The 22,422-nt window shown below is 46.3% G+C and overlaps 1 protein-coding gene across 2 annotated transcripts in view; it reads right to left on the bottom strand.

The window, feature by feature from the left end:
* Nucleotides 1-3,274: 3,274 nt before the first annotated feature.
* c9h15orf39 (chromosome 9 C15orf39 homolog) overlaps nt 3,275-22,422 on the bottom strand; it is a 29,845-nt gene continuing 10,697 nt past the window's right edge. For both annotated transcript variants that reach the window (XM_071415659.1, XM_071415658.1), the window contains 4 exons: nt 16,523-21,347; nt 15,172-15,346; nt 8,130-8,167; nt 3,275-3,412 (listed from right to left, as the gene is read on the bottom strand). In XM_071415659.1, coding sequence (XP_071271760.1) covers nt 3,407-3,412; nt 8,130-8,167; nt 15,172-15,346; nt 16,523-21,310 — 5,007 coding nt within the window. In that variant the 5' untranslated portion in view covers nt 21,311-21,347 and the 3' untranslated portion in view covers nt 3,275-3,406. The remainder of the gene's footprint in view (nt 3,413-8,129; nt 8,168-15,171; nt 15,347-16,522; nt 21,348-22,422) is intronic.

Genomic DNA, 22,422 nt, shown 5'->3' with positions numbered 1-22,422 from the left:
TGGTAGGATGAATCATTACAGTTAACTGGTAGGATGAATCAATACAGTTAACTGGTAGGATGAATCGATACAGTTAACTGGTAGGATGAATCGTTACAGTTAACTGGTAGGATGAATCAATACAGTTAACTGGTAGGATGAATCGATACAGTTAACTGGTAGGATGAATCGTTACAGTTAACTGGTAGGATGAATCAATACAGTTAACTGGTAGGATGAATCAATACAGTTAACTGGTAGGATGAATCGTTACAGTTAACTGGTAGGATGAATCGTTACAGTTAACTGGTAGGATGAATCATTACAGTTAACTGGTAGGATGAATCATTACAGTTAACTGGTAGGATGAATCAATACAGTTAACTGGCAGGATGAATCAATACAGTTAACTGGTAGGATGAATCGTTACAGTTAACTGGTAGGATGAATCGTTACAGTTAACTGGTAGGATGAATCAATACAGTTAACTGGTAGGATGAATCGTTACAGTTAACTGGTAGGATGAATCAATACAGTTAACTGGTAGGATGAATCGTTCCAGTTAACTGGTAGGATGAATCATTCCAGTTAACTGGTAGGATGAATCATTCCAGTTAACTGGTAGGATGAATCATTCCAGTTAACTGGTAGGATGAATCATTCCAGTTAACTGGTAGGATGAATCATTCCAGTTAACTGGTAGGATGAATCATTCCAGTTAACTGGTAGGATGAATCATTCCAGTTAACTGGTAGGATGAATCAATACAGTTAACTGGTAGGATGAATCGTTACAGTTAACTGGTAGGATGAATCGTTACAGTTAACTGGTAGGATGAATCAATACAGTTAACTGGTAGGATGAATCAATACAGTTAACTGGTAGGATGAATCATTACAGTTAACTGGTAGGATGAATCATTACAGTTAACTGGTAGGATGAATCATTACAGTTAACTGGTAGGATGAATCATTACAGTTAACTGGTAGGATGAATCATTACAGTTAACTGGTAGGATGAATCGTTACAGTTAACTGGTAGGATGAATCAATACAAACAATTGAACATAATGGGTGATAGATTTATGTTTCCATGTTGCAAGGAGCACAGTTTAACCAATCGGTCTGTCTTAAGTAAAAAAAATAATAATAATAATCTTGTCCAACAGCATTCCTTTGGGAGGCAGCCAGCAGCTGAAAGTTTAACAACAAACTAGCAAAGACCAACTTGAGGATCATTGGACGAGTTTGTTTTGCATGGTCCGGTGCACAGGGTTGGGAGTTGCATATTGTAGACCATTCCATTGGTCCTAAAGTGAAATCTCCACCCACCCGGGGAACCAGGCGATGCGAAACAAAGTGGCCCAGAGAAAAGCACCGATACACATATCAAACCGTTGAAAAACACAGTCAAAACACACAAACCAGTGAAAACCAAAACACAGTCAAAACACACAAACCAGTGAAAACCAAAACACAGTCAAAACACACAAACCAGTGAAAAACAAAACACAGTCAAAACACACAAACCAGTGAAAACCAAAACACAGGAGAAATAATGTTTCCCAGGATTCACTCCTCTTCTTCAAGCCAGCCATTCTTCAAAAACCAAACAAGACAACACGCCCAGTTAGCCGTCAGTCCTGTCTCGGCCCTGTGTCAGTCCTCTATTTTGAGCCAACCCTTCTTATAGTCTATGAGCAGCTCCAGGTAATACTGCCACTCTGGTTCTGAGTCATATTTCACCTGGAACACAGTCTTCAGGGGGTTAGGGTGTGGCTCATGTACCTGCACCACCAGACCCCTGTACCACACCTCCGTCCCGTCCCCCTCCTCGTAGAGGTGTTGTATCCGTCTCCCCACCAGGTCTGGGTAGTAGATCTTCATGACGGAGCGGGCGCGCTGCACGGCAGAGCGAAGGACCCAGCGGCGTCGGCGGTGGTCAGAGCTGTGGCAGGCAGACAAGAAGGGGCAGTACTTGATCTTCATGACGGAGCGGCGCAGGGAGGAGGACAGAGAGGAGGGCAGTCGGCTGAAGGTGGTGAGGTGGCGCAGGGTAGAAGAGAAGCCCCCGAAATGCAGCCCTCGCTGGGGGAGCTTGGAGGACATCCTCCTGGAAAGACATCCATCCCTGGTTCTTTCCCTGGCCTCTCCTCTGTCCCCCTTCCTGTCCCTCTTTCTCCTGTCCTCCCCATCCTCTGTCTCTGAGAGGAGAGGCTGTCTGTCTGAGAGAGGAGGCTGACTGTGTCGGCGCAGTTCAGGGTCTGAGACAGAGACAGCCTGGTATCGCGTCTGTTGTCCTTTACGTCCCTCAGGAAACAACACCTTCCTCAGCTTGAGGATCATCCCTGACTGGCCCTTAGTCCTGAGGCCCTGGGACCAGGCTGACCCTGAACCTGAGGATGGGGTCTTGTAGGACGGAGTGGACGTGCTCTCGTAGGACGGCACGGACAATAGTGTGGAGGCTCGATCCGTGTTGCTAGGAGACGAAGAGAGCTCGTCTAAGGTCAAAGGGCACGTCCAGGAGTTAGACTCCTCCTCCTCCAGCAGGGGTGTGGCTGGTGGCTCCTCCTCTTCCTCCAGCTTATTGCCTCCCTTCCGCTCTCCATCCCTCCTTTCAGAGTCACTCCCTGCGTCGTCACTGCTCCCCACCGGCCGCCCGTCCCATCCCGCCTCCTCTTGATTAACAGTGTTCTTCAGAATGCTCTGGTTCCCAGCCTGCTCTGTGTTTCCACCACCCTCCAACACGGTGCGATTCCTCGTCCCTACAAACGGAGGTTTGGTGAGGCTCTTCTTCTTGCCTTTCCCCTCTTTCCTCTTGTGCTTCTTAAAGTGTGAGGATGATGATGGTCCTCTCTTCGGGTCCTCTCTCGGTCTCTGAGAGGAGAGGCTAGCTGTGGCTCTGCAGCTCGGGGTCTGAGACGGAGACAGACTGATACATTCCTCCAGGTGTTGTGGTGAGCCGGAGGCTGCTGAGGTGGTGGTCTGTGTTCCAATGTCACAGCGGTTGGTGGGTTGTGAACATGGTCCAGTGTTATAGGTGGGTTGTGAACATGGTCCAGTGTTAGTGGCCAGTGAACATGGTCCAGTGTTAGTGGCCAGTGAACATGGTCCAGTGTTAGTGGCCAGTGAACATGGTCCAGTGTTAGTGGCCAGTGAACATGGTCCAGTGTTAGTGGCCAGTGAACATGGCCCAGTGTTAGTGGCCAGTGAACATGGCCCAGTGTTAGTGGCCAGTGAACATGGTCCAGTGTTAGTGGCCAGTGAACATGGTCCAGTGTTAGTGGCCAGTGAACATGGTCCAGTGTTAGTGGCCAGTGAACATGGTCCAGTGTTAGTGGCCAGTGAACATGGCCCAGTGGCAGAGCTTTTCCAACGGTCCTCTGAACAAAGCGCTCCTTCTGGGGTCCTGGCCGCGTCACATGGCTCTACACCTGAAACACAGGCAACATGGCCGTTAGGATGTCTTTACATTAGCCTAATGTGTCAACTTGAAATGACAGGACGATAAATCACATTGTTCTTTGATTGCAGTTCACCAAAAAGAATCAGAAATATGAAGAAGAAGAAAAGAGTGAAACGTTAACGGGGTGACAGAGGGACGTTAACGGGGTGACAGAAGGACGTTAACGGGGTGACAGAAGGACGTTAACGGGGTGACAGAAGGACGTTAACGGGGTGACAGAAGGACGTTAACGGGGTGACAGAAGGACGTTAACGGGGTGACAGAAGGACGTTAACGGGGTGACAGAAGGACGTTAACGGGGTGACAGAAGGACGTTAACGGGGTGACAGAAGGACGTTAACGGGGTGACAGAAGGACGTTAACGGGGTGACAGAAGGACGTTAACGGGGTGACAGAAGGACGTTAACGGGGTGACAGAAGGACGTTAACGGGGTGACAGAAGGACGTTAACGGGGTGACAGAAGGACGAAGTAAATCAAAGTCGAACATTTCCCTGGAGAAAGAAGGAGAGCAGACAAAGTCCCACGTCCAGTCTAAACTGCCACAGTGACTAGACACATAACTCCAACAGACCAGATAACTGCACTCCACCGCCAACCAGACCCCTCCACCAGGCCCCTCCACCAGACCCCTCCACCAGACCACTCCACCAGACCCCTCCACCAGACCCCTCCACCAGACCCCTCCACTCCACCAGACCCCTCCACCAGACCCCTCCACCAGACCCCTCCACCAGACCCTTCCACCACCAACCAGGCCCCTCCACCAGGCCACTCCACCAGGCCCCTCCACCACCAACCAGATCACTCCACCAGACCCCTCCACCAGACCCCTCCACTCCACCAGACCCCTCCACCAGACCCCTCCACCAGACCCCTCCACCAGACCACTCCACCAGACCCCTCCACCAGGCCCTTCCACCACCAACCAGGCCCCTCCACCAGGCCACTCCACCAGACCACTCCACCAGGCCCCTCCACCACCAACCAGATCACTCCACCAGGCCCTTCCACCACCAACCAGGCCCCTCCACCAGGCCACTCCACCAGACCACTCCACCAGGCCCCTCCACCACCAACCAGATCACTCCACTAGGCCCTTCCACCACCAACCAGGCCCCTCCACCAGGCCACTCCACCAGGCCCCTCCACCAGGCCCCTCCACCAGGCCCCTCCACCACCAACCAGGCCCCTCCACCAGGCCCCTCCACCACCCAAATCATATTTAGCTGAAAGACTAAAACAGTGTTAATCTATTAAAATCAGCAAACAATGAGTCCCAAATGGCACCCTATTCCCTATATAGTGCACTACTTTAGACCAGGCTGCATTTGGGAGGCACCCAATGATTGAACAGTGTTGACCTCAGCCTCAGAGTGAAAGGTGAGAGTACTAATACTGCTGTAGTATACAGGCTACATGACATAACAGTCTGCTGCTACAGAAGCTATAAGCATGAATAAACCAACACACCTGGGTTTTAACATCGTTCAAATACTTTGTGTTTGCTTTAGCCTGCCTACAGTTCCATTTGGGAGGGGTTAGTCAATTGTAACTTCCATTGGTTCCTGTGCACAAGGCAAAGCACAATCCAGCCTAGTGTAAGTATTTGAACCCAGGTCTGAATATTTATTTTTTGCTAATACAGGAAGAAAAGGGTCAGATAGAAGTCAAGTTCCCATGTGACCCCCATGTGAACACTAACAAGTCAGCACTCAGCAGAGAACAGGAAATAACCAGCTATCCGGCTGGATTAGATGATTCAGTTAGTGAAATCAGTTATGTTGACAGAGGTCAAGAGGTTAAATCAGTCACAACTGTTGAGATAATGTCAAAGGATAGTGTGTGTTTTTAACCAAACTTTTTAAAAAGTAGGATATATATTAGGTAAAGTAATTGTAGATGCTAGTGATATGATGCCAGGTTTGTTTTTTACAACACATTTCTATAGGGGACAAATGGAGGTTTGAGATGAAAGGGTGAAAGGCGAATTTAAAATAGTCTATTTTGGGGGGGGGGGGGGGGGGGGTGAATAAAAACGTGGTTAAAAATAAAAAGCCAAAATGGAGGTTTGAAATGAAACAGACACAAAAAAAGAGATGAGAAAAGGTGAGAGAGGGGTATATAGCTTGGTTATGGACACGTGAAACTAACCCAGAGGACAGGTCCCTAATTGGTCCACCACTTCCTTCCTTACAACAAAAGTCTGAGTTTTAGTTGCACTGTATCACATGGTGCTGTTCTATACCCTGATCCCAGATCTGTTTGGGCTGTAAAGCCCACTCCCATGGTCATGCCAAACACGACCTGGGATCAGGCTAGCTGTTCTATGAATAATCCTACAGAAGAAAAAGGGAAAATCCCATTTTTCATTAGTCCAGTGTTGATACAGTCCCAAAAATGTTTTGCAAGTCAGCAGTCAAGTTTTCAAGATATTGGACTTTCAAGAAGCAAAGTGTCACTGACCACATCATGATGATATGAGATGGATGTACGGGAAGATAGTCAGTCCCATGCTGTTAAAACGGTCGAACGTCAACAGCAGTTATCACTGTGTTATTAACAGGTTATTAGTTCAGTTATCACTGTGTTATTAACAGGTTATTAGTTCAGTTATCACTGTGTTATTAACAGGTTATTAGTTCAGTTATCACTGTGTTATTAACAGGTTATTAGTTCAGTTATCACTGTGTTATTAACAGGTTATTAGTTCAGTTATCACTGTGTTATTAACAGGTTATTAGTTCAGTTATCACTGTGTTATTAACAGGTTATTAGTTCAGTTATCACTGTGTTATTAACAGGTTATTAGTTCAGTTATCACTGTGTTATTAACAGGTTATTAGTTCAGTTATCACTGTGTTATTAACAGGTTATTAGTTCAGTTATCACTGTGTTATTAACAGGTTATTAGTTCAGTTATCACTGTGTTGTTAACAGGTTATTAGTTCAGTTATCACTGTGTTATTAACAGGTTATTAGTTCAGTTATCACTGTGTTATTAACAGGTTATTAGTTCAGTTATCACTGTGTTATTAACAGGTTATTAGTTCAGTTATCACTGTGTTATTAACAGGTTATTAGTTCAGTTATCACTGTGTTATTAACAGGTTATTAGTTCAGTTATCACTGTGTTATTAACAGGTTATTAGTTCAGTTATCACTGTGTTATTAACAGGTTATTAGTTCAGTTATCACTGTGTTATTAACAGGTTATTAGTTCAGTTATCACTGTGTTATTAACAGGTTATTAGTTCAGTTATCACTGTGTTATTAACAGGTTATTAGTTCAGTTATCACTGTGTTATTAACAGGTTATTAGTTCAGTTATCACTGTGTTATTAACAGTGAGGGTTATTAGTTCAGTTATCACTGTGTTATTAACAGTGAGGGTTATTAGTTCAGTTATCACTGTGTTATTAACAGTAAGGGTTATTAGTTCAGTAATCACTGTGTTATTAACAGTAAGGGTTATTAGTTCAGTAATCACTGTGTTATTAACAGTAAGGGTTATTAGTTCAGTAATCACTGTGTTATTAACAGTAAGGGTTATTAGTTCAGTAATCACTGTGTTATTAACAGTAAGGGTTATTAGTTCAGTAATCACTGTGTTATTAACAGTAAGGGTTATTAGTTCAGTAATCACTGTGTTATTAACAGTAAGGGTTATTAGTTCAGTAATCACTGTGTTATTAACAGTAAGGGTTATTAGTTCAGTTATCACTGTGTTATTAACAGTAAGGGTTATTAGTTCAGTAATCACTGTGTTATTAACAGTAAGGGTTATTAGTTCAGTAATCATAGATAGAGTTAGTTGACATTTCAACTTGAGTTGTGTGGTCCGGGATAGTTTGAAGATGTGAGTATGGTTATACATGCACATTGAGTTGTGTGGTCCGGGATAGTTTGAAGATGTGAGTATGGTTATACATGCACATTGAGTTGTGTGGTCCGGGATAGTTTGAAGATGTGAGTATGGTTACATGCACATTGAGTTGTGTGGTCCGGGATAGTTTGAAGATGTGAGTATGGTTACATGCACATTGAGTTGTGTGGTCCGGGATAGTTTGAAGATGTGAGTATGGTTACATGCACATTGAGTTGTGTGGTCCGGGATAGTTTGAAGATGTGAGTATGGTTACATGCACATTGAGTTGTGTGGTCCGGGATAGTTTGAAGATGTGAGTATGGTTATACATGCACATTGAGTTGTGTGGTCCTGGATAGTTTGAAGATGTGAGTATGGTTACATGCACACAACAATAGGATTATTGTGAAGTCAGATCGATATAGTTTGATTAAAACGTTTACATGCGTTGCAAGAAATACTTTCAGTTTTTCTGAACTTCAGTCGCGTAAAAGAGGGAGGCTCGTTCTGCACATGGCTCGTTCTGCACATGCTCAGATCAAACACACCACTGGAACTCTGATTAAGCTGTTTACATGTCCTAATAATTACAAAGATTGGAAAAACACCCTTTTTTTTTTTTTTTTTGCATCGTCGTATGCTTACTTAAGATAAGTAGTATGCCGATTTAAGATAAGCAGAGAAAAGATGTTTACATGACTAATGTCATACTCGGCCTACTGCCATAAATCAGATTAATATCAGATTGTTAGTGTGCATGGAAACGTAGCCAGTGTGGTAGTAAGCTGAGGGGTAACAGAACAGAAAGCAGCAGATACCTGGGCTGTCGTTTGGGGAGCATCAGGTGACGGCGACTCTGTAAAAACATAAATGTAATGGATATGAAATGAAATTAAAATGTTAACAATTCCAAAATGGAAAGGGGATGGAAAACATGCTTATTAATACAATTATAATAGTATCTCTCCCATTACTAGAAATTATATTCAAGAACCTGAAATTCTTTATAAAACCTGAGAACGGTTTTTGCCTACTAAACATGTTGTAAGAATGAAGGAGTGAATCCTCACTTCCATGAATGTTCACAGTCTCCCATTGACATCAATGCAAGTGAAAATACGACTCAGTAGAGTAGTGTTTGACAATACGACTCAGTAGAGTAGTGTTTGACAATACGACTCAGTAGAGTAGTGTTTGACAATACGACTCTGTAGAGTAGCGCGACTCTGTAGAGTAGCGCGACTATGCGACCTTGTAGAGTAGCGCTTGACTATGCGACTCAGCACAGTAGTGTGGCTATGCGACTCTGTACAGTAGCGTGGCTATGCGACTCTGTACAGTAGCGTGACTATGCGACTCTGTACAGTAGCGTGACTATGCGACTCAGTACAGTAGCGTGGCTATGCGACTCAGTACAGTAGCGTGGCTATGCGACTCAGTACAGTAGCGTGGCTATGCGACTCTGTACAGTAGCGTGGCTATGCGACTCTGTACAGTAGCGTGGCTATGCGACTCTGTACAGTAGCGTGGCTATGCGACTCTGTACAGTAGCGTGGCTATGCGACTCTGTACAGTAGCGCGACTCTGTACAGTAGCGCGACTCTGTACAGTAGCGTGACTATGCGACTCTGTACAGTAGCGTGACTATGCGACTCTGTACAGTAGCGTGACTATGCGACTCTGTACAGTAGTGTGACTATGCGACTCTGTACAGTAGTGTGACTATGCGACTCTGTACAGTAGTGTGACTATGCGACTCTGTACAGTAGTGTGACTATGCGACTCTGTACAGTAGTGTGACTATGCGACTCTGTACAGTAGTGTGACTATGCGACTCTGTACAGTAGTGTGACTATGCGACTCTGTACAGTAGTGTGACTATGCGACTCTGTACAGTAGTGTGACTATGCGACTCTGTACAGTAGTGTGACTATGCGACTCTGTACAGTAGTGTGACTATGCGACTCTGTACAGTAGTGTGACTATGCGACTCTGTACAGTAGCGCTTGACTATGCAACCTTGTAGAGTGACTATGCGACTCTGTACAGTAGCGCTTGACTATGCGACCTTGTAGAGTAGCGCTTGACTATGCGACTCAGCACAGTAGTGTGACTATGCGACTCTGTAGAGTAGCGTGACTCTGTAGAGTAGCGCGACTATGCGACCTTGTAGAGTAGCGCTTGACTATGCGACCTTGTAGAGTAGCGCTTGACTATGCGACTCAGCACAGTAGTGTGACTATGCGACTCTGTAGAGTAGCTGTAGAGTAGCGCGACTATGCGACCTTGTAGAGTAGCGCTTGACTATGCGACTCAGCACAGTAGTGTGACTATGCGACTCTGTAGAGTAGCTGTAGAGTAGCGCGACTATGCGACCTTGTAGAGTAGCGCTTGACTATGCGACCTTGTAGAGTAGCGCTTGACTATGCGACTCAGCACAGTAGTGTGACTATGCGACTCTGTACAGTAGTGTGGCTATGCGACTCTGTACAGTAGTGTGGCTATGCGACTCTGTACAGTAGTGTGACTATGCGACTCTGTACAGTAGTGTGACTATGCGACTCTGTACAGTAGTGTGACTATGCGACTCTGTACAGTAGTGTGACTATGCGACTCTGTACAGTAGTGTGACTATGCGACTCTGTACAGTAGTGTGACTATGCGACTCTGTACAGTAGTGTGACTATGCGACTCTGTACAGTAGTGTGACTATGCGACTCTGTACAGTAGTGTGACTATGCGACTCTGTACAGTAGTGTGACTATGCGACTCTGTACAGTAGTGTGACTATGCGACTCTGTACAGTAGTGTGACTATGTTACCACGGTAACCTGCTGGGAGTGAAGCAGTAGTATTATGGGATGGTAAAAAACTCCAGGCTCCATCTGAAATGGCCCTCTATTCCATATGACCCTAGTCAACAGTAGAGTCCTATATATGGACCCTAGTCAACAGTAGTGCACTACATACAGAATAGGGGGCTATTTTAGATCCATCCCAGTATATTGTTGTGTGTGTGCCTATACCACATGGGAAATATAATACTGTAGCAACAGCACACATTTAACACCATGCAAGCCTTGTTGACATTCTATCTGCATTTAATACTGTCATTCTGGGTTTATCAATGAATGGACTCCCAAATAAAACAAGCCACTAGGATCCTATGATTTAACCAGATCCAGTCCCTCGCTAAATCTGATGTTCTAAACCAACCTGGATCTCGTTTACAGAAGGGCTTGTACGACTGACATCATCAGTGAGTTCGATCAATCACAGACTGACATACTGAACACACAGTATCTTTCCTCTGAAAACACAGACTGACATACTGAACACACAGTATCTTTCCTCTGCAAACACAGACTGACATACTGAACACACAGTACCTTCCTCTGCAATCACAGACTGACATACTGAACACACAGTACCTTCCTCTGCAAACACAGACTGAACACACAGTACCTTCCTCTGCAAACACAGACTTTTTCCTCACCAAACATGACACTGTGTGTGTGTGTGTGTGTGTGTGTGTGGGGGGAGGGGTTCACGTTTGTTTATTTGGCATATACACATGATATACAGTATGTTGAGTACACAGTGCAATGAAATGTTTACTTGCAGGTTCACATCTCAACAATAGGAAAGTAATTAAGTGAATAAAGGGTATAAAAACAACAAAGCTCAGTGTGTGTACCAATAACAAACAGGAGACCAACTGAATAACAGAGGAGTCTCCACTCCATTGATATAATGTTTTAGTCCAGGCTAAGTAAACTGGCCCATGTAAAAACCAGACCTGGGAAACTGGCCCATGTAAAAACCAGACCTGGGAAACTGGCCCATGTAAAAACCAGACCTGGGAAACTGGCCCATGTAAAAACCAGACCTGGGAAACTGGCCCATGTAAAAACCAGACCTGGGAAACTGGCCCATGTAAAAACCAGACCTGGGAAACTGGCCCATGTAAAAACCAGACCTGGTAAACTGGCCCATGTAAAAACCAGACCTGGTAAACTGGCCCATACCAAAACCAGACCTGGGAAACTGGCCCATGTAAAAACCAGACCTGGGAAACTGGCCCATGTAAAAACCAGACCTGGGAAACTGGCCCATGTAAAAACCAGACCTGGGAAACTGGCCCATGTAAAAACCAGACCTGGTAAACTGGCCCATGTAAAAACCAGACCTGGTAAACGGGCCCATGTAAAAACCAGACCTGGTAAACTGGCCCATACCAAAACCAGACCTGGTAAACTGGCCCATACCAAAACCAGACCTGGTAAACTGGCCCATACCAAAACCAGACCTGGGAAACTGGCCCATACCAAAACCAGACCTGGGAAACTGGCCCATACCAAAACCAGACCTGGGAAACTGGCCCATACCAAAACCAGACCTGGGAAACTGGCCCATACCAAAACCAGACCTGGGAAACTGGCCCATACCAAAACCAGACCTGGGAAACTGGCCCATACCAAAACCAGACCTGGGAAACTGGCCCATACCAAAACCAGACCTGGGAAACTGGCCCATACCAAAACCAGACCTGGGAAACTGGCCCATACCAAAACCAGACCTGGGAAACTGGCCCATACCAAAACCAGACCTGGGAAACTGGCCCATACCAAAACCAGACCTGGGAAACTGGCCCATACCAAAACCAGACCTGGGAAACTGGCCCATACCAAAACCAGACCTGGGAAACTGGCCCATACCAAAACCAGACCTGGGAAACTGGCCCATACCAAAACCAGACCTGGGAAACTGGCCCATGTAAAAACTAGACCTGGGAAACTGGCCCATGTAAAAACTAGACCTGGGAAACTGGCCCATGTAAAAACTAGACCTGGGAAACTGGCCCATGTAAAAACTAGACCTGGGAAACTGGCCCATGTAAAAACTAGACCTGGGAAACTGGCCCATACCATAACCAGACCTGGGAAACTGGCCCATGTAAAAACTAGACCTGGGAAAATGGCCCATGTAAAAACCAGACCTGGGAAACTGGCCCAAATAAAAACCAGACCTGGGAAACTGGCCCAAATTGTTTTTACTTTTGTTATTACTTTCATTGCATCCAATTCCCCATTTTATCCAGTTCCCCTTCAAGGTCCCCATTTTATCCAGGTCCCAATTTTATCCAGTTCCCCTTCAAGGTCCCCATGCAACATCTCCAGTTCACACAGATAGCAGGCCTGTGACTATGTTTCTGTCTGTTCAGTCTCTCAGTAATACTCAATGTAAGAAATTCGCTTCTGCTTTCACCCAGATTCCAAACTGAAACGCCAGGCAGCCGTCAGTCAGGCCACAATGGAGAGAGAGACACACACACACACGTGGAGGTCAGTGATGTTATGATGAGGGAGGATGATTTTATTTTTCATGAAGACGGCCTTATTTCTATTACAGCATATTGGATGACTGCCATTCATATTCCATTCACCCAGGTCAATGTAACATCAGTAGGTTTAGGCTATTTTTCCTGTACCCATCATGAGGTTGCTACAACCTAGCCTATGAATGAAAGTTTACAATGTCGAGAGAAAAATTTGAGATGACAGAAAATTACACAATACCACATTGCACACTCTTGCCTGCAGCGAACTTATCTAGGGTGTAACCATCAATCCAACAGTTGCAAACGAGAGTTTCTATTGGACAAATTCTGGTATTTTTATCCCCGTTTCATTTGCTTCCATTTATATGCTCTCTCTAATTCTCTCTTTCTTTCTCTCTCGGAGGACCTGAACCCTAGGACCATGCCTCAGGACTACCTGGCATGATGACTCCTTGCTGTTTTACAACAGAATCAGAGGAATGAATACACCCCCGATCACACATAAAACACAGTTCACTTTCATAGCAGCCATGTTGTATTCATTCTAACCTCTATGCACTCTCCTCCGCTCACCTTTTCCCTTCGTTTGTGGACTTCAGATGAACACATCAGCTGTATGTGACCAGGCGAAAAAATCTTTCCAGGCCAAACCGCTACACACAGCCTACATCGTTGTCCCTGTATTAGCTAAAGTAACGTCATAGTCAACATAGCTAATAGAACTAATGTGTTAGTAAACCCGCTACAATCATGCAGTAACATTACAGTGTATAGTCAGTAAGCAGTTAGACCAGCAGACCCGGTGGCAATAAATTAATAAAACCAAAAGCTTACCTTGATTTGGAAGAGTTCCAGTGTTGTGTTGTCATTGCCAGCTAGCTAATATAGCATCTCTCTGTTTGAGTAACTAAATTAGCTAGCTGCATTTGCTAGCTAAATAAGTGAAGAAAAAAAAATGACACTCTTGCTTCATTTTTTCAATTAATGAATTTGTTGAAAACTAGAAAATTACCTCAGCCGGTTTGCTTATTATAAGGAATTTGAAATTATTTATACTTTTGTTATCAGAAAAATAAGAGCCAACAGTGCAGTTTTCTGCTAAAGAGACAGTCCATTATGGTCTAAACATAACAATATTGCTTGGCATGACCCCAGGAAAAGCTGATACTAACAGCTAATGGGAACCAAAATAAATAAATGACTGGCTGAAAATGTGATGGATGTCAAGGATATGGACAATGGAATGTCAATAGCAAGTCAATTAGATTTCCACTATCTAGAACATGGATCTTCACTCATGTGTATGTATACCAGTGATTGAGATACAAGCTTTCCGAGGGGTATACTACAAAGTAGATTCAATGAGTTAGCCAGCTAACTTATCTAAATATTCTGAAATAACAATTTTTTTGTTGTTGTTGATCATCTTAAAAATGGGCATGGACTCAACAAGCAGTAAACAGAAGTTTAGCTTTCTAAATGAACCAGACACTCAACAGCTATTTCTGTTTATTTATCAAAGTTAGCTAACTCACTGATCCTGCTTTGTAGTATACCTCTCTGGCTAACTGTGATCTAACCCTCTGGGGTCTGGCTAACAGCTAACTCACCCAGGCTCTATCAAGGGCCAGGCTAGCAGGCTAAGGGCTAACTCACCCAAGCATTATCAGGGGCCAGGCTAACAGCTAACTCACCCAGGCTCTATCAAGGGCCAGGCTAGCAGGCTAAGGGCTAACTCACCCAGGCTTTATCAGGGGCCAGGCTAACTCACCCAGGCTCTATCAAGGGCCAGGCTAGCAGGCTAAGGGCTAACTCACCCAGGCGTTATCAGGGGCCAGGCTAACGGCTAACTCACCCAGGCTCTATCAAGGGCCAGGCTAGCAGGCTAAGGGCTAACTCACCAAGGCTTTATCAGGGGCCAGGCTAACGGCTAACTCACCCAGGCTCTATCAAGGACCAGGCTAGCAGGCTAAGGGCTAACTCACCCAGGCTTTATCAGGGGCCAGGCTAACAGCTAACTCACCCAGGCTCTATCAAGGACCAGGCTAGCAGGCTAACGGCTAACTCACCAAGGCTTTATCAGGGGCCAGGCTAACGGCTAACTCACCAAGGCTTTATCAGGGGTCAGGCTAACGGCTAACTCACCCAGGCTCTATCAAGGGCCAGGCTAGCAGGCTAAGGGCTAACTCACCCAGGCATTATCAGGGGCCAGGCTAACAGCTAACTCACCCAGGCTCTATCAAAGGCCAGGCTAGCAGGCTAACGGCTAACTCACCAAGGCTTTATCAGGGGCCAGGCTAACGGCTAACTCACCAAGGCTTTATCAGGGGTCAGGCTAACGGCTAACTCACCCAGGCTCTATCAAGGGCCAGGCTAGCAGGCTAAGGGCTAACTCACCCAGGCATTATCAGGGGCCAGGCTAACAGCTAACTCACCCAGGCTCTATCAAAGGCCAGGCTAGCAGGCTAACGGCTAACTCACCAAGGCTTTATCAGGGGCCAGGCTAACGGCTAACTCACCCAGGCTCTTGCAGACACAGCTGTGATAGTAGAGGTTGAGAACGTCAGGGTAGATGTTAGGCAGGTGTTTGAGTGACAGGAGCCTGCGGAGCTTGGAGGAACATGGTCGTTTCTGCAGCGTCACCAGGTGTCTCTCCTCAGACAGGGTGGTAGGCCTCAACTCCACCTTGTGCTCCTGTCATTACATTAGATCAACGTTATTGTAAGCCTGAAATACAGAACTGTTTGGTGCTAACATTCCAATCATCATACTATGCGTCATATGCCAACAAGTAGATGGAGTGGAATGTTAGCACAAAACAGACTGGTACCCAGGCTACTTTGTAGTCTGTTGACAGAAATGTGCTTTACATACAGAAAAAGCAGAGCCTTGACATTCATCAGACATACAAACAACGAATAAATGTTGTTTATTTTATTTGACATTTATTTAACTAGGCAAGTCAGTTAAGAACACATTCTTATTTTCAATGACGGTCTAGGAACAGTGGGTTAACTACCTTGTTCAGGGGCAGAACGACAGATTTTTACCTTGTCAGCTCTGGGATTTGAACTTGCAACCTTTCGGTTACTAGTCCAACGCTCTAGGCTAGGCTACCGCCCCAAATTACACGCCCACATGAAATGAGCGACGTGTTCACGTGTAATGAAATGAGCGACGTGTTCACGTGTAATGAAATGAGCGACGTGTTCACGTGTAATGAAATGAGCGACGTGTTCACGTGTAATGAAATGAGCGACGTGTCACGTGTAATGAAATGAGTCACGTGTAATGAAATGAGTCACGTGTAATGAAATGAGTCACGTGTAATGAAATGAGTCACGTGTCACGTGTAATGAAATGAGTCACGTGTAATGAAATGAGCGACGTGTTCACGTGTAATGAAATGAGCGACGTGTAATGAAATGAGTGACGTGTCACGTGTAATGAAATGAGTCACGTGTAATGAAATGAGTCACGTGTAATGAAATGAGCGACGTGTTCACGTGTAATGAAATGAGCGACGTGTAATGAAATGAGCGACGTGTCACGTGTAATGAAATGAGCGACGTGTAATGAAATGAGCGACGTGTTCACGTGTAATGAAATGAGCGACGTGTAATGAAATGAGCGACGTGTCACGTGTAATGAAATGAGTCACGTGTAATGAAATGAGTCACGTGTAATGAAATGAGTCACGTGTAATGAAATGAGTCACGTGTAATGAAATGAGCGACGTGTCACGTGTAATGAAATGAGTCACGTGTAATGAAATGACGTTATGTATTATCTGTGGTGCTAAAATGTGATTTAAGATTAGATCTAGATTAGATCTAGATTAGATCTAGATCCAGTACGTCACAACTGTACCTGGAGAACCTGGTCGATGTAGGCCCCCTGGACCTGAGGAAAGAGCAGCTCCTTGACCACCAGCATGGGAACAAACACCGCGCCTGCCCTCATCACATGGGGGAAGGGACACTGCTTCTGGGCTACATACTGGCCCAGTCTCTGGAGCACATTCTGGAGGGCAGCCTGGGTCTCTGGTCCCCTCAGCCACACCTCCCTGGCCTCAGAACCCAGCAGAGAGGTCACCTTCTGGGCCTTGGGTGGGGAAATGGCGGTGGAGGTAAGGGAGATGTCCAGCTGGGACAGCCAGGTTTGGAGCTCTGTGGGTGGGGTGTGGGACACACAGCTAGAGACCAGGTTACAAAGTAAGAGGTGCAGCTCTAGGAAGTGCTGTCTGGCTGGTCGGGAGCTGTAGATGCTGTCTGAAAGAGATTTGGCTACAGCTGTAGGGTCAGTGGGTGACTGTGGGACCTCCGTAGAGCAGGGAGAGGGAGCAACAGCCCGGAGCATGTTATCTGGCAGGACGATCTTATAGGTGGATAGTTTGAGACATTGAGGAGGGATGTTTTGAAGGTTCAGTTTGGTGGCGGCTGGGTTGGTGGATTGGGGAGGGGTGGATGATTTGGGGTGTAGTGTAGCAGTCTGGTCATAGGGCGTATGATGAGCCTGGGGCGGGTGATGCACGTTATGGGTGAACGTGCCCAACATCCTATGCCTTATTGAGAGGGGTTGGGGTGGAGTTGTTGATTTGGGACGTAGGTGTGGCTGGGGCGGATAGTGGTCGGACAGGAGCTGGGATTGATGGTGGTTAGGTTGGTGATTGGACAGGGGCTGGGATTGATGGTGGATAGGTTGGTGATTGGACAGGGGCTGGGATTGATGGTGGTTAGGTTGGTGATTGGACAGGGGCTGGGATTGATGGTGGATAGGTTGGTGATTGGACAGGGGCTGGGATGGATGGTGGTTAGGTTGGTGATTGGACAGGGGCTGGGATGGATGGTGGTTAGGTTGGTGATTGGACAGGGGCTGGGATGGATGGTGGTTAGGTTGGTGATTGGACAGGGGCTGGGATGGATGGTGGATAGGTTGGTGATTGGACAGGGGGTGGGATGGATGGCGGTTAGGTTGGTGATTGGACAGGGGCTGGGATGGATGGTGGTTAGGTTGGTGATTGGACAGGGGCTGGGATGGATGGTGGTTAGTTTGGTGATTGGACTGGGGCTGGGATGGATGGTGGTTAGGTTGGTGATTGGACTGGGGCTGGGATGGATGGTGGACGGACTGGGGCTGGGATGGATGGTGGTTAGGTTGGTGGTTGGACCGGGGCTGGTGCTGAGTTTGGGGCTGATGGTGGTGCACGTTGTAAGTAAAAGATCCCTCCATCACACATCTATTTGAAGTCTCTGCTTTGCATCGAGACACATCTGTAGCCGACATAATAGAAATATATTTATCTGACGCTATTGACAATTTACTGTCCAGTTTATCAGATTCACATTTCTTAATAACACCCACGGTGAGATCATGTACAAACACACTCGTCTCTGTTGCTGCTGCCGCCTCCATCTCTTCCTCTTCCTCCTCCTCCTCTTCCTTAACCACTTTAGTCTGCATGTCGTCATCAGTCTTCACATCCACCTCCCTCTCTGGTTCCTGTTCCTGCGGTGGTTCCTCCTCCTCCTCTTCCTTAACCACTTTAGTCTGCATGTCGTCATCAGTCTTCACATCCACCTCCCTCTCTGGTTCCTGTTCCTGCGGTGGTTCCTCCTCCTCCTCTTCCTTAACCACTTTAGTCTGCATGTCGTCATCAGTCTTCACATCCACCTCCCTCTCTGGTTCCTGTTCCTGCGGTGGTTCCTCCCCCTCCTCCTCTTCCTTAACCACTTTAGTCTGCATGTCGTCATCAGTCTTCACGTCCACCTCCCTCTCTGGTTCCTGCGGTGGTTCACTAAAAACAGACACTACAGGCTTCTTCTGTGTAGTGTCTGATCTGACTACAGTACCCAGAATCCTCTGCTCGACTACAGGCCTCTGCTGTTCTGAGGCTGGTCGGACTACATGGTTATCAATCCTGTGATTGATTGATACAGGCATCTCTTCCTCTCGTTTAGGGTCTCTCTCAGGCCTGTGTGGGTCAGATGTAGGGCCTGTTTCCTGTCTGTGTTGATGATGTCTGTGAGGGTCTGATTGGGTCTCAGGTTTGAACACACGGTGTCCAGAAGGATGGTGGTCAGTTCTCTGAGATCCTCTAACAGGTGGAGACAGCATGCCAGCAGCCTCTAGGTAAGCCTTGTATGGAGCCAGGCTGAAAACATTGTTGATGACTGGCATGGGAGGAGAGGGAGACTGACAGCTATCTAGTCCGCCTCCCTCTCCGTTCACCTCCGCTCTCCCTCCCTCTCCGTTCACCTCCGCTCTCCCTCTCTCTCCGTTCACCTTCATCTTCTGTCGTTTCTGATACAGTTCCACATCAATGACGTCATCCCCATTGTCCTGTGTGTGTTTTGGGGAGGGAGAGTCTATGTTGATGGGTCGGTCTGAGTCAGAGACACATCTCTTCAGGGTTTCTGCACCAGTAGTGATCATGTCTCCATGCACATTAGACTGAGGGACAGGGCTGCCTCTAAGCCTCACTACAATAGAACCAGTCACTCCCTGACACGTAGTGTTGTGATGGTTACGTGTAGTTATGTGTTGGTGGTTGTTCTGGTTGGCTGTAGTTGTATGGTGGTTGTGGTTGCCAAAGTTTGCAGCAGTGGTACACATGGCTGTAGTAGCATGGTTGTTGCTGTGGTGGTGGTGGTGGTGTTTGGCTGGGTGGTTGTGATGGCCATAGTCAGCCCGTGACAGTGTGGTGGAGACAGTCAGTGGGGCTCCAGGGAGTGTGGAGTCAAAGTGTCCTCGAGATAGGTGGTGTCTCCTGGGGGAGGAGACCTGAGGAGAGGTAACTAGAGATCTGTACTGAGGCAGGGAGTAGTCCAGGGGTCTCTCAGTCTGCTGTAGGCTACTGGGAGGAGATGGAGAGGCACAGGGTCTCTCTGGGGCTATAGCAGGGACTCTCATCTGACCTGCTGCATTCAGGGGCATCCTGTACAATTGATGATAGGAGGGCTGGTCAAAACGCCTGAGGTATGGGTGGCTACTAGGAGCCGTGTGGCTAGACATGGGGACATCAGTACTGTACACAGACTGGGTGACAAGGTAGTGGGAGGGGTTTGATGTGCTGGGAAGATGAGTAGCTAGGTGGGGTCCTGTCTGGGAGGGACTTGGAGGTAGGGGTCGTTTAGAACCATTAGGGACCATAACATCCTCCCAGTCTCTGTGCTTTCCTCCTGCATCTTTAAACCCTGCTCCACAACTGTCACTCTCTCCCTCCACATTTGCCTGAGGACGGTAGTAAAACATGGGCTGTGTGACTGGGAGCTGGCTGTATTTGGCCACATTGGGAGGAGAGCGGCCCTGATAAACCTGTGACGTCACCGGAACGCCATGGTGCGAAGGGGTCATGGGTTTGTATGTTGTAGCGTGGGAGGGATGAGAGGGATGGCAGGACGGGTGAGAGGGATGGGAGGAGGGGTGAGAGGAAGAGCAGGAGGAAGGGCAGGAGGGGTGAGAGGAGGGGTGAGAGGAAGAGCAGGAGGAAGGGCAGGAGGGGTGAGAGGAAGGGTAGGAGGGGTGGGAAGAGACCAAGCTGTGATATGTTGGACGTTTGGAGGGGATTTGTAAACGTTGGCATTGATCAGCCCCATAGGGGGAGGAGCTTAACCGTGAAGAGGGGGGGTCACATATAAATGAGGAGGGGCCTAGTATGGCACGGGCGGGGGAACATGGGTAACCAATGCTGTAGGTTGGTTCCATGAAGACAGGGAACCTTTGTGCTGATGATGCTCTGTTGGGAATTCCACTGGGGTGCTGTTGGTGGTCCTTGACATCTTTCAGAGGGAGTCTGTCTGATAGTCTCTCTGTCTCAACACCGTGCTCCAGCTGCAGAGCCCTGGGGTGGTGTGAGCTAGGATTATACATCCACCCCTCATACACATTAAGATGGGGATGGATCCTGTGTACTCCCCCCCTCTGCTCCAGACTGTGCCTCTGTCCTACAGTACAGCCCAGCTCCGAACAGCAGGGGGAGGGGTGTCCGTAGAGCGGATTGGGAACAGCCAGACCCAGACAGACAGAGTTCTCAGACTGAGGGGAGAGGCTAACTCCTCCAACAGGAGGCTGCTTCCTCACAGCAATGGGCATAGAGATCGTCCCAGGGCTGCTGGTGGGACTCCTCAGCCCGCCTGGGCTCCTGGTGTAGTAGGTAAAACCCTGCTTGGCTGGAGTGTCCTGAGCAGCAGCAGAGACAGAGTTACTACCACCACCACCACTACTACTACCACTACCACTACGATTACCACTAACACTACTACTCTCAGTAGAAAAAGTCATGTTCTCTGCCCTGCTGTAAACTGTGTGGTTTCGTAACGACCCCTCCTCCGCGCTCTGAGGGGAACACCCCACATTCCTCCTGTTCAGCAGCGACCCCTTAGAAGGGCTCCAGGAAGGTCGGAGGTCAGGGTCAGAGAGGTCGTGACCCCTGAGGTCATAGGTGAAGTAGGCCCTGTTGTTCTGTAGAGCCTGGGTCTGGGGTGTGTGGTGGGGGGCAGAGGGGTAGTGAGCCAGGCTGGCTGGTTTAGAGAGCCCTCCTGCCTCTGTAGACGCCACGCTACCAATGATGGGCCCTTCCAGCCGAGGCATCTTGCTCTGGACCACCGGGGCGACAGTGAAGCTTGGCTGGACTCGTTTACTGCTGTTGCTCATCATGTGTTGACTCTGTGGTGGTCCGATAATACACCAGGATCTGAAACACAGGAGAGAATAGATCTTTATACAGCACACGTCTCACTAGAAATGCTGTTCAAAGTGCTTAACAGATATGAGGTCCTTCGGCTCAAATGATTTCAAAAGTTGAAGTTCTAGTGAGTTACTACATCCTCTGTCCCCATTTGATCAACTCTATGGTTACAAATATGATGAATATCAATGTTCATGTCTTTCAAATACAAGCAACAAACACAATGACAGAGTGATTCTGTTAACAACACAATATTATAGAGTGATTCTGTTAACAACACAATATTATAGAGTGATTCTGTTAACAACACAATATTATAGAGTGATTCTGTTAAAAACACAATATTATAGAGTGATTCTGTTAAAAACACAATATTATAGAGTGATTCTGTTAAAAACACAATAATACAGAGTGATTCTGTTAAAAACACAATAATACAGAGTGATTCTGTTAAAAACACAATAATACAGAGTGATTCTGTTAAAAACACAATAATACAGAGTGATTCTGTTAACAACACAATATTATAGAGTGATTCTGTTAACAACACAATATTATAGAGTGATTCTGTTAAAACACAATATTATAGAGTGATTCTGTTAACACACAATATTATAGAGTGATTCTGTTAACAACACAATATTATAGAGTGATTCTGTTAAAACACAATATTATAGAGTGATTCTGTTAAAACACAATATTATAGAGTGATTCTGTTAACAACACAATATTATAGAGTGATTCTGTTAACAACACAATATTATAGAGTGATTCTGTTAACAACACAATATTATAGAGTGATTCTGTTAAAACACAATATTATAGAGTGATTCTGTTAACACACAATATTATAGAGTGATTCTGTTAACAACACAATATTATAGAGTGATTCTGTTAACAACACAATATTATAGAGTGATTCTGTTAACAACACAATATTATAGAGTGATTCTGTTAAAAACACAATATTATAGAGTGATTCTGTTAAAAACACAATATTATAGAGTGATTCTGTTAAAAACACAATATTATAGAGTGATTCTGTTAACAACACAATATTATAGAGTGATTCTGAGTGGAA

Source organism: Salvelinus alpinus, chromosome 9 (assembly GCF_045679555.1).
Source record: "Salvelinus alpinus chromosome 9, SLU_Salpinus.1, whole genome shotgun sequence".
Taxonomy (NCBI): domain Eukaryota; kingdom Metazoa; phylum Chordata; class Actinopteri; order Salmoniformes; family Salmonidae; genus Salvelinus; species Salvelinus alpinus.
The sequence above is the reverse complement of the archived record's forward strand: the minus strand, read 5'-3'. Positions and strand labels throughout refer to the sequence as shown.